General features: G+C 48.1%; 1 protein-coding gene across 2 annotated transcripts in view; it reads right to left on the bottom strand.

Moving 5' to 3' along the window:
• Positions 1–12,476, bottom strand: part of ANTXR1 (ANTXR cell adhesion molecule 1) — a 90,298-nt gene that overhangs the window by 42,296 nt on the left and 35,526 nt on the right. For both annotated transcript variants that reach the window (XM_082072536.1, XM_082072535.1), the window contains 2 exons: positions 11,768–11,837; positions 11,416–11,494 (listed from right to left, as the gene is read on the bottom strand). In XM_082072536.1, the coding sequence (XP_081928662.1) occupies positions 11,416–11,494; positions 11,768–11,837 (149 nt within the window). The remainder of the gene's footprint in view (positions 1–11,415; positions 11,495–11,767; positions 11,838–12,476) is intronic.

Here is a 12,476-nt window from a genome sequence, read left to right on the forward strand (position 1 = left end):
GGTGTGTGCACGCTGAACAGGGAACAGGGGTGACCGCTCCACCGACAGTCGTCCACAGAGGAAATGACTCATCCTCCAGAGTTCTTTCACTATTGCGTCCTGAGATCGCTGCTCACCACCAAGCTCCTAAAGTTTTGCCCCAGGAAGCATGTACGCAATCGTGGAGACAGAGCTAAGGCAGAAACTGTCATCTGGAGCCTCCTGTTTCACCTTATTCTTCCTCGATGCTTTCAACATAGACACAAACGTAAGTTAGTTCATAGACACAAACGTAAGTTAGTTCATAGACAAACATAAATCAGTTCATCGGCATTTCAATGAACTATGGCTCATTTCTGAGGGTTTTCCAAAAAAACGCTACTGTGCACCAAGAGACATTTTTCATTGTGATTTCTCCTCCCAATCTTATTATTTTTGTCTAAGATTTTATTTCCTAGTTTGCCGCTTTACTGCACCGGCATTTGCAGCATACATCAGCTATTCCAGAAAGGTAACCTGAAATAACAACACCAAAGTGTGCAAACCCTCCAAAGTTGGAATACTGATGTTCAGGAGTGATGAATGAAGTACCAGGAGCATCTAATAAATGGGAGCTTGTACTGTGGCTGACAAATTAATGCACTGCTGATTTATAGGGGGAGGGAGGTGGGTAGCGTGCATGTTTGTTACCACAGTGGTAAATGGATTTAACTTTAAGCATGTGTTTAAATGTGCTGACTTCATGCTGTGCCTAAGAGGGATGGAATTCTGCTAAATTCATGCATCAAGCGCTTGGCTTTAGTGGAAGGGTTTAGTCCTGACTCCTGCAGACTTCACTGGAAATCAGAAAGCCTGAATGCTCTGTTTAATCTGGTTCTGCACTCACTGCTCCAGCAAACCAAAGGGATGTGCCCTACCAGCTACTCTCAGGACCACAATCTATTAGTCCCCTGTGCTGGGCAGGAGAGCTCGTGGGAGCCCCCCCAGCTGCCACCTGCAGCAGAGGACACGCGAAACGCAGCCCCGCCGTGTCACCTCCAGGCTGGAAAGCTGACGGCACCACTGCAGAAACATCTGCGCTGCTACCAGAACTGAGAACAGCGCAAACGCAGCCGTATAACCAAGTCTCGCTTCAGAGGGACTCTGCAGCAACAGCAACTTCAATAACACTTAGTACTGCTAAACCCTGGGTGCTTCACAAAGAGGAGAAACGTGGTTATGTCGTTCCAGAGACAGGGAAGATGTGAATGTCTCCTGTATTCCACTCCAGTGTCCTGTACATTAGAAAAAAATTCTTGTTACATTTTCCAAGCAGAAAGAGCAATAACGTGCTGAAAGCGTTCAGAGGTGCTAGTAGGAAAAGAATGAAGTGCTTTTAAAAAAGCTTTATGGAAATCTTGACTACAGTTTTCAATAATATTTAAAATCTGACAGAAGTTTTCTCCCTGGAGAGAAGGAGAAACACTTTTAATGTCCTGTAGTCAACAGGAAGAAAAAGGATGATCCTGCGTTTTCACACCAGAGAGACCCAGGCCCCTTTTATTGTGAAGGAAACATTTCTGCCCAGCTCTCTTGGGGACTCTCCCATCACAGCAACTGATGTCTACCATTTATTTTATCACACACAGGAATTTTTTTAATATAACAGAAACAATCTGCTCTAATTTCTAAAAGGAAATGAAAACTCACGGAATGTGCTGTTCTGCAAGGCCGCTTGGATCAGCATTTACGTGAAGCTGCTGGAGTGGGAGCCAAGCTCAGCAGGGGATGGAGCAAGGAACGCCTGCTCCAGGTCACCCACTATAGGTATTCTCAGCTTCTTTTTCCAAGTTTTCTGTGCTGTGAAATGAGATGCCCCTCTGGCAAAGATCTCCTTCCCTTCTCTCCTTCTAGAGCTGCAAGATGAGAGCCTGCTTACAAAAGACTTTTCCAGCATCCTACATTATACATCTCAATGACAATGGACTCGTTGGTCCCAGCAAGAACGGGTTCAGAAGGGGAAAGTCCTGCCTGACCAGCTTTATTGCTTCCTGTGACAAGGTTACCCAGCTAGTTGACCAAGGGAACCTGTCGACGTGATTGTTTCGGATTTGCAAAGCCTCTGATAGTGTCTCTCACAGGATCCTCCTGGAGAAGAGGAGCACACAGCTGGGTAAACACTTCGTGCAGTGGGTGAGCAACTGGCTGATGGGCCGGGCTCAAAGGGCTCTGGTAAATGGGTTGTGTTGGGCTGGTGACCAGTCACTAGGAGGTTCCGCCGCACTCTTCAATGTCTTCATAACTGACTCAGACTCAGGACTTGAGGGATTGCTTAGCAAGTTTGCTGCTGACACTAATTTGCGAGGAGCTGTCGACACTCTGGAGGGCAGACAGGCCCTGCGGAGGGACCTGGACAAACGGGAGAACGGGGCAATCACCAACCGCATGAAGCTCAACAAGGGCAAGTGGCGGATTTTGCAGCTGGGACACGGCAACCCTGGCTGTACAGACAGACCGCGGGACGAGATGCTGGAGAGCAGCTCCCGTGTCCTGGGTGCATCCCCACAGCACGGTCAGCCCAGCACGTCCCGCTCTGCTCTGCGCTGGGGCGGCCTCACCTGGAGCATTCACTGCGTGCAGGGCTGGGGACACACGATCAAAAGGATAAAGTTGGTGAAGGGTTTGGAGGAGCAGCTGAAGTCACTGGGTTTGTTCTTCTTGGAGAAGAGGAAACTAAGGGCAGAGCTCATGGGGCTGCAGCTTCACCAGGGGAGCAGGAGGGGCAGGGCTGAGCTCTTCTCTCTGTGACAGTGACAGACCCCAGGGAACGGCAGAAGATCACAGAATGTGCCAGGGAGGGTCAGTTGGACATGAGGAAAAGGTTCTTCACGCAGAGGTGCTGGACACTGAACAGGCTCCTCAAGGAGGTGTCACGGCCCCAACCTGACAGTGTTCATGAAGAGACTGGACAACGTCCTCAGACACACGGTGTCCTGTGCAGGGTCAGCAGTTGGACTCGATGATCCGTGTGGGTCCTTCCAGTTCAGGACATTCTATGATTTGCTTCACGGCCCAGTATAAACACCAGCGAATCCTCACTTCACCACATGCTGCATAAACCCAGAGCAACCCTTCAACCCTTGTCCCCAAGAGTTCACACTCTAAACAGAGCAGGCAAACATATGGTGGGAAGGAAGAGTAATCATTAGTCCCTCTGTTACAAGGAAAGATCTTCGGTCAGGGAAAACAATTCTCTAATCCCTGATTGCTGTGTTTATGCTTAGGAAAACAAGCTGAACTTTTCCTTCAGAAAAAATGCTTAAAGGTTTCCAGCTAAACAGAAGTGTTAGCAAGAATTCTGAAAGGCAGATACAGCAGAACTGACGGCAGAATTCAAGTTTGCCCAGTCCAGGCCTAGCGTTGCATTTTGGATCCCACACTAAATACAACAGAGTCTGGTGGGATAGTCTATGAAAAACCACAACGTGACAAAACCCTGCAGACTGATGAGCGTTCCCTCTTCAGTTGTGTATGCTCTTCATCGGTACTGGATTCCATAGTCTTCAGATGAGAGCCACCTCCCCATCAGAGACGTTGAGGTCCAAAGGGCTTTGCTCTCCTCTTTGGTTTTCTAGCTCGCTGGGACATCCCATCTGATTTGGCCAAATTCTGTTACTGTTTCTGAATCAAAGCTCCTGACCCCTGAATTTCACCACCAAGAGACCTATTCTGAAACGAAGGCTAAAAACAGTGGTAAGACTTCCTGCCACTGAACATTTGCTCGGGTCTCTACTAGTCATGCCATTACCTGTTAGTCATAAAAATGCAGTTGTCACCATTTTAACAGCCTCACGTCAGAAAGCAACAGAGGTTAAAGGGAGCACAGCCTCTTACCCACAAACTTTCAGCATTCTGACTGCAGACGAGCATCTGAACCATCACACCCTGCAGCTTCAGACAGAGGCCACAGCAGCGGGCAGCACTCGGGTGTTGTGTGCCAGCCCTGCCTTTGTGCCCAGGACATGGTCCCCTGGCATCAGCCGGCACAAAGGCCTCTTGAGGGCTCTTTCCAGCTTCAATCTGCACACACACCTGCACTAATATAATACCGGCAGCCTGACAGAGCGCGTTTGGTTGTAGATGTTGCTGTTTTGACCGACGAAGTATTGAGGAGCTCCCGTTCCCAAACAGTCACCTCTTGCCCCCGAGCGCTTGCAGCTAAACAACAAAACCTTTGAGGTGAAACCTAAGTAGTTATTTCGGTTTCCGTTTGTGCCTGAAGAAGGATGATAAATCAATTTCAGGAGGTGAAAAGCAACTGCAATAAAGAGCAGACAAAATTCTGTGGAGTTAGACTGTCATAAGAGCAATCATTTATGGCTTGATTTGGGTTTACTTCTTTGTGAAGTGGGAAAGGAAGGAAAACAGCACGCTATGGTCTTGGAATGTCTTGTCTCTGTGCATGTCTATGAGATTTGTAGCATTAAAGTAGCACCTTTCCTGAACTAACATTCTGTGCCCTCCGCATGGCGGTGACCTGGAGACGCCTCGAGGCTGCCAGCACAGCCTGAACCCACACAACCAGACCTGTTCGGGAGAAACCCCCTCCTTAAACCCAGCTTAAACTGAACTCACACTTTCAATGCAAAAATAGTCCAATAAAATAAAACATTGTTTCAAATGCACCGTTTCCAAGTCCCCTTTTCAACCTGTTAAAGGGAGTTTATGTTAGAGGAGGACACGCGTGTGGATATCGCAGCGTGTGTTTTCTGGCCACTTTCAGCGGTGTCACAGGGAAAGTCTGCACGTCCACAAACTGTTGCCATGTTTCCAAATCAAAACTTCTGTGATTCTGCCCCCACCTTCAATTTATTAGTCTCTTTTGTGAATCTCCGCTTCCCAAACCATAGGAACATGCTGTTTGTAACATGCCTACCATACTTAAGGGTATTATAAGTTGGCTCATGTAGCAACATTAGAGCAAAATCATCTCTGCACATTTAATTCTTAGCAGTGTCAGCAAAAACATTTCGCTGCCTATTATACTTGCAGCATAAAGCATTTAAGAGCAATTTCTTTTAGACACAAACCTGAAATCATATGCCCTGGAGTTCCCACAGAGCAATACCTCAACTAATAATATACAGGTCAAGGGCCTAGGAAAGTGCTCATTAAATTTACTCTGCAGTTTCATAAAGCCTCTATTGATACAACAGTGAAGGCACTTTAATTGCCTCCAGACTTAGGAACACTGATAACTAGCAGCCTTAATTGTGCAGCCCAGAACAAAGTCACAATTGAAAAGACCCAACTGTGGCACTGCATGACACTCCTTTGGAATAAAAACCTCCTTCATTAGTTTCCACTACAAGCCTGCAGTGCTCTCTTGATTTTCTTTTTCTTTCTCCACATTTAAAGATCAAATCCATCCACTATTGTTTAACTCGAAGGTGCAAAATCCTTCAGCCTTTCAAACGGCCACGGGAAGAAATCCAGGATATCTAGATGGAGTAAAGCTGCATCAGCACCCACCTACTTCTGACAAATAAAAACCTGACGAGATTAAGAGACTGAGCTCTGCTTTTGACCTGACTCAGTGTCTCTGCACCCTTGCAAATGGAAATGTGAGAGCAGAGGGACTATTTCCAGAATGGTAGGCCTGTCCCCCACACATCACCTCATGGATAATCCCAAGCCATTTATTAATGGTTGCCACCACAACTGCTTCATTATAAGATAAGCAGCTCTAATCTGCCTGTGCAAGCCCTTCTCTCGCCCCAGGTTGCTGTCAGGTGCAATGAGCCACTGCAGGGTGAGGGGCAACGGGCACAGACCGAAACACAGGAGGTTCCACCTGAGGATGAGGAGAAATGTCTTTGCTGGGAGGTGCCAGAGCCTGGCCCAGGCTGCCCAGAGTGTGGAGTCTCCATCTCTGACACTTTCAAACCCGCCTGGACCGACCTGTGTGATCTGCTTGGTGACCCTGCATGAGCAGGGGTTGGACTGGGGATCTACAGAGGTCCCTTCAACCCAACCATTCTTCAACACTGTGATCCACTCACTTCCACACATACAGTTTCAAGAAGCCCGTTTCCCACAGCTGAGGGCTGGCTTGGCCCAGCTCCTCGCCAGCAGCTCTCCTCTGGTTTCCAAAATCTGAAATGGACTGTGGAAGGGGCACCTGTTGAACCACCCTGAGATCTTCCCAGCCAAGAGCATTTTTGGAGCACCAGCACCTCGGGTAGAGAGGGGCTGGTATCTGCTGGCACTGGATAGGACCCTGGCTCACAAGGGCAGGCCCAGTTTAGGTCCTGCGGTCACTTCCCTCAATTGCCCTGACTCAACATGTCCCTTTTTTAGCTGAAAGGTGCTCATTTCTCCAGCATAACTCCCCAGCTCTCCTCCCACAGGAACAGCCTGTGACCTGGGAAGACACCGCTTGTGAACTGGATATACATAGCAAATAAAAAATGAGCTTCAATCAGTGCTAGTCCAATGCAAGTCTAATATCCTGCCATAGAAACGTTCTCCCAGCCCACGTGTGGGTACCTCCATCGTCCCACCCTCTTGCAAAGAAGCGTTATGTCTTTCTCATGAGGCGATACAGGGAATGTCACCTGGTGATGCTCCCTCCTCTTCCAGTCCAGAAGACCCGTTTTACAGTGTCACTGCAGCCCTGCACTTTTCACCCTCTTTCCAGTTCCGAGCGTTACTAGTGCAAGAGGTCATTAGTGGTTTTCCCCCTTCTGGGACCATTTTAGAAAATGAACAAAGGCTTATTTTAATTCCCATCCTGGCTTCTCTCCAAGATGCTCTCTTTTTGCACTGAAGAACTTGGCAGCAGCCCTCCTGTCAGCAGAGCAGGACAGACGTCCTGCCCCTAAACGCTGCCTTGGAAATTATCTCCTCTATTGCACGTTCGCTCTCCTGACAATGCTGGGTGTGCAACCTGCTCTGTGTACCTGCATGTGGATGCACTCAGAACGCAGCATTTCATGCTTTCTCCCTCTTCTGGTTCTTTAAACTCCCAATGCATGAACAGGAGTAAATCCCCTTTTAGGAGCTTCCCAGCTCCATCAGCCATCACTTGCTAATTCTTCCTCAAGCAGCCGGGCAACCCCTGTAGCACACGCTCCCCAGACATTTACAGGTGTAAATGAATGCAATGCACACTCTGTTCATACCACTAAAGTATTAGAGGCTGCTTTGCATATGAAAATGGTGGCATGCTGAGCTGTGGAAGAACAAACAGGATTTTGGGGGGTTTTTTTGAAGTCTTAGCACTAGTGGAAGCTGAGGATGCTCAGTTCCCATTGCACTTGGCGTCCTATTGCAAGATGGGGTTTTATGTTTAGCAGAGAATAAACTATAGTTCTTGGTGCCTTCAGGTATTAAAGCTCCACTGACATCAGCAGTAGAATGAAACTACTTTTTAAAGTCTGATCATTAATTATCTGCCACCCAATTAAGATATTCTGTCAGATAAAAGGTAGAAAGTGCACAACCACACAACAGCACCTGCAGCAATGTAAGTTGTCAACTTCCAGACTGGGACTGGAGGCTACATTGATCTTTATTTTCTGCCTTAATGTCTCTTTAATAAATGCAGGCACGATAAGAAGAGCTCTAGTATTAAAAACTAAAAGAGAAGAAACCGACCATGGCAACAAGAATTCAGTCTTACATGCTAAGTGAAAATATAGTGTCCAGGTACTGTAAAGTCACACTTAAATGCGTCCAATTTTTCCAAAGCCATTATTGTAATCACTGACAGTTTTATTTGGTTACTCGGTACTTTTGGCCACTAAGAGACCTCTGCGATGGAGACCAAGGGCAGCGCATTTACCTGCAGAGCCACCAGCCCAGCACACCCTGGGAGACCCTTTCTGAGAGCGCTTGGCTGACAGCACGAGCAGCGTCACGCCGGCAGCAAACGGCCTTGCTGCAAGGAGTCAGGCAGCAGGGATTCCGGGGCAGGACGTGTCTTTGTCCTCTGTGGTTACACAGCACCGCGAGCAAGTCAGATCTGTAATGGTGATTGCAAGTACAGAGGCCACAGAGGCAGGAACATCAGCAGAAGGTGGTGGCGGATGGGGTGCTGGCCCCCAGAAGGGGCCTCTAATTTGAGTCAAGCAACAGAGACAGATAGTGGCAAGTGAAGGGACTTGAACACAAGCCCTATGGGGAGAGGCTGAGGGAGCCGGGGTTGTTCAGTCTGGAGAAGAGGAGGCTCAGAGCTGAGCTCAGCACTCTCTAGAACCACCTGAAGGGCAGTTCTAACCAGGTGGGGATTGGGCTCTTCTCCCAGGCATCAGCAATAGGACAAGGGGCCATGGGCTTCAACTCTGCCAGGGGAAATTGAGGCTGGAGATTAGAAAGCAATTCTTTACAGAGAGAGTGGTCAGGCATTGGAATGGCTGCCCAGGGAGGTGCTGGACTCACTGGCCCTGGAGGTTTTTAAACTGAGATTGGACATGGCGCTTAGTGCCGTGATCTAGTAAACAGACTGGAGTTGGACCAAGGGTTGGACTCGATGATCTCTGAGGGCTTTTCCAACCCAGTCGATTCTGTGATTCTGTGAATCCAGAATATTTTCTAATAGAAACCTTCATCAGTTTTGCTGAAAGTTCTGATAACTAAGCGTTATGAGGAGTGGTCAAAGTCAGCTGTTCAGCTTGGAGAAGAGGAAACTAAGGGGAGAGCTCATCGTGGTTACAGCTTCCTCAGCAGGGGAGCAGGAGGAGCAGGCACTGAACTCTTCTCTTCAGTGACCAGTGACAGAACCTCAGGGAATGGCAGAAGATGTGTCGGGGAGGGTCAGGTTGGACATCAGGAAAAGGTTCTTCACCCAGAGGGTGCTGGACTCTGAACAGGCTCCCCAGGGAGGTGTCACGGCCCCAAGAAGAGACTGGACAACTGGACAACGTCCTCAGACACATGGTGTGAACTGTGGGTTTGTCCTGTACAGGGACAGAGTTGGACTCAATAATCAATGTGGGTCCCTTCCAACTCAGGACATTCTGCTTCTATGATTTATAACCAAAATAGCTCTTTGAGACTCAGAACTGGAGGACCCAGTTGCTACGCAGGTGCCCAGGATCCATCCGCAAGCCTCCTGCTTTTCTCAAGGGCAGTCTCCTCCTGGTGGTTCAGTTTAAGGAGTCACAACTGATTCAAAAGGCTGGAGAAAGGGTTTTAAATCCACATTGGATTCTGTAGAGAAGACACTACCTTGTCCAAAAGAACACCGGGGAACAAGCCCAGCTTCCCTCTGGGCCAGGGTGATGCCACAGACATTCCCTTAGAAGCGATGCCTTGCCCCTATTGTGTGCTGGCCTTTGCTTCTAGGGTTGCCATTTAGCATCTTCTGCCAGCAGCAGAGGTCACTGGGATGTCCCTGCACGGTTTTGCTCTCTTTTGCTCAGGTAATGCAATAACAACGCAATCTCTTTGCCCACTGTATGGAAGAGGGGATTTGCTCCCTCACAGGGAACTTGCAAATGGAAGAAAAACATTATTTAAAAGGTACAGATATCAAAAAAAACAAATAAATTAGTAATTCTGCAACACAAACAAGCCAGGAGAAAAATTCAGCAAACACTTAGAGCCAGCTGAGCTTTGTCATACTGGAGATGCTGGCATCTCATCCCCCGGCTAAGCACATAAACAGCACACTGTCTCCAAACCTTAAGAACACTCATTCCAGCCATTCCCCTGTTCTCTTGGGGCAGCTGCCAACGGTCACACAGCCCAGGCCAAATAACACCCTAAATTACGCTCAGGAGAGCCCTGTCTTAGTTTAACTGGGTAATACTGAGTTAGTGGGGAGCAGGATTAAACTTCTGTCCGCAGCCCCCGATTCACGCGGCGTTACCCTCTTGCTTCTGCAATGAGCCCATCCACTGGTAGCAGATTTAACAGAAGCCAGCCAGAAATCCTCAGTCTGGGCTGTGCAGTCAGCAGGACCTTCCAATGAAATATAGCACTGGCCATCCAGAGAGCGGGCAAAAGCAAGCTGGATATTTACTCACAGTATCATTCTGCCCTAAGCTAGAGGGTTTCATCTGCATTCCATAATTCAATAAAACAAATGCTTTGCCCAACCACAACAGCTTCTGTGTCTGGCCCATTTTTGACGGAGAAATGGAAATCGCTGCATTCCTTCAACAAGCAAAAGCGCTTTTTGTGCGCAGAGCTCTGTACTGACACATGGGCCTGGCTGCCCAGGGCTGTGGGGGGAGCAGGACACAGACCCCAGTTCCTTCCCCCCTGCACCAGCTGGGGATCTGTGGGATCCGCAGCCCCCAACCACCTGTGGGGATGCGATTAACTGCGGTAAGACTGCTTTATAACCTCAAAGCAGGGGGTGCAATACCCTGGCTTCTTTCCAGTGTGCCTTTATTTTCCACCCTGACAGACAGACACATGCTCCGACACTTTATCATCGTGACAGCACCTGGCGCTGTGCAGCCAGGGCTCCCATTAGACTTCGGAGCCGCCAGCATCAGCAGCAAAGCCAAGATGGCAAAAAAGCACAACAAAAGCTCTATTCCTGAGGAACTAACATGAGGGTGAGCGAGGGACTCGCGTTCACCACCAGGCTCTTCTCGGTGACAACCAGTGATAGGACAAGAGGTAATGGGCTCAAACTGGAACACAAAAGGTTCCACTTCAATGTGAGGAGAAACAACTTCTTAGTGAGGGTGACAGACACTGGCCCAGCCTGCCCAGGGAGGTTGTGGAGTCTCCTTCTGTGCAGACATTCCAACCCGCCTGGACACCTTCCTGTGTAACCTCATCTGGGTGTTCCTGCTCCATGGGGGGATTGCACTGGATGAGCTTTCCAGGTCCCTTCCAATCCCTCACATTCTGGGATCCTTTAGCACAAGCCATTTCATGCTCTATTCCCAACAACCATGACTTAGCAGAAGCAGCATCTTCAGCAATACCTTGAATTATAAATGGTTTCATTGTTCTTTGCCCGATTCCACCAGCAGTTCTCTCCTGGCAGTGAAGGATGCCAGCTCTAAGCCAGCTACTTCAGTGGAGAATCTCACATTTGTTTTTGGCAACCATACTGGTTTCCAGCCAAAGGGTGTGAGCACAACTGCCATATGCTTTCACAATCAACAGCACCATTGCTGTAGAGGAAACAGAGTCGCTAACGAAGCCAGCAGACCTGCTTCTTGGTCAGTGTACAATGGTCAAGCGGGCATAGACACCACCAGACCACTGGCTGTTAGTCCTGGTCTGATCTGCATCCTACAGCAGATATGGGGTCTGCCACATTATGGCACACGTGATGCACAAAATGTCATATCACCACACGCACAAGCTCACCTCTGAAAGAGGGAGACAGGTCCTTCACACACCAGGCCTACTCAACTTGGAAGCCATAATACTGGTGTAACAACCATCTGTTGTTAAGTAATTTTAGGCACACGAATCCAAACTTACACAGTGTGTGCTGGAGATGATGACGGAGCTGGAGATGAAACTCAGACCATCGTTCATACTGACTTGGAGAGCTGCTTCCCTGCAAAAAAACCACAAGAACCAAGTCAGGCCAGCTAGTCCAGTTCTCTGCTCAAGAATATCCTCTGGCTCCTGATGCACAGAAAAGCCTTTTGTACAGGTTAATTCGCTTGTTACTGCTCTTTCCCCCATGCTCTACAAGTGCCAATTAACCCAAGAAGCACAAGAGATAACGCCAGAATTAGATGTGTGCAACAACAGAATATAGTGAGACAACACAGACTCATTTTCCCTCAGGCAAAGTAAAAATTTGAGTACGTAGAATAAAACATACATGCCAACTTCTCGTAGCACAGGTGCTGGGCAGAGTAAGTAGGTATCTTCCACTACAAAAGGCTTCTCATCTGGAAAAAAGAAATACCGGGCTTTATTGCTTGATCAGAAAGAGATGCCCTAAAGACCAAACTGAGAGTCTTTCCTTGCTCTTGATACATAAACAAGATTCAACACTGTGAGGGATAAAACTGAAAATACAAAGCTTTTTGAAGGGTCTGAGTAAATGATCACAGCCACTCTATACAGGAGACCAAATGGAGTTGCGACAGATCACAGACAAGTGGAAATTCCTGGGTTAAGAAACTCATTTATTATGGAATATATGATACATGATATCTTCCAACCTAAGTTCACTATGGTTTTAAAAGCAGATTGAGAAAATTTACCAAGAGGCAACTGCCTGGGAAACAGGAACATTAGCTAATTGTAAATCTGCTGTACACTTAAATCAGAGTTTTACAGCAGCTCGCTAGTGCCCAGAGAGATGAGATCCCCAGGAAGCTCCAGCCCTTTGCCAGCTGGGCAGGGGTCAGGGGGCTGGCAGAGAACCAGCAGACAGGCTGGGTGGTTTTTGGTTTTCAGGACTGGAAACTCCACATTCCTGCAAAGGGGTTGATTCTGCTGAATCAGCATTTTCCAGAAACACGTCATTGCATCAGAAAGCTTTCTACCAGCTCTACTTAGAACCATCTCTAGGCCCTTCTGTG

Source organism: Streptopelia decaocto (genome assembly GCF_964273445.1).
Source record: "Streptopelia decaocto genome assembly, chromosome: 25".
In the NCBI taxonomy this organism is placed as follows: domain Eukaryota; kingdom Metazoa; phylum Chordata; class Aves; order Columbiformes; family Columbidae; genus Streptopelia; species Streptopelia decaocto.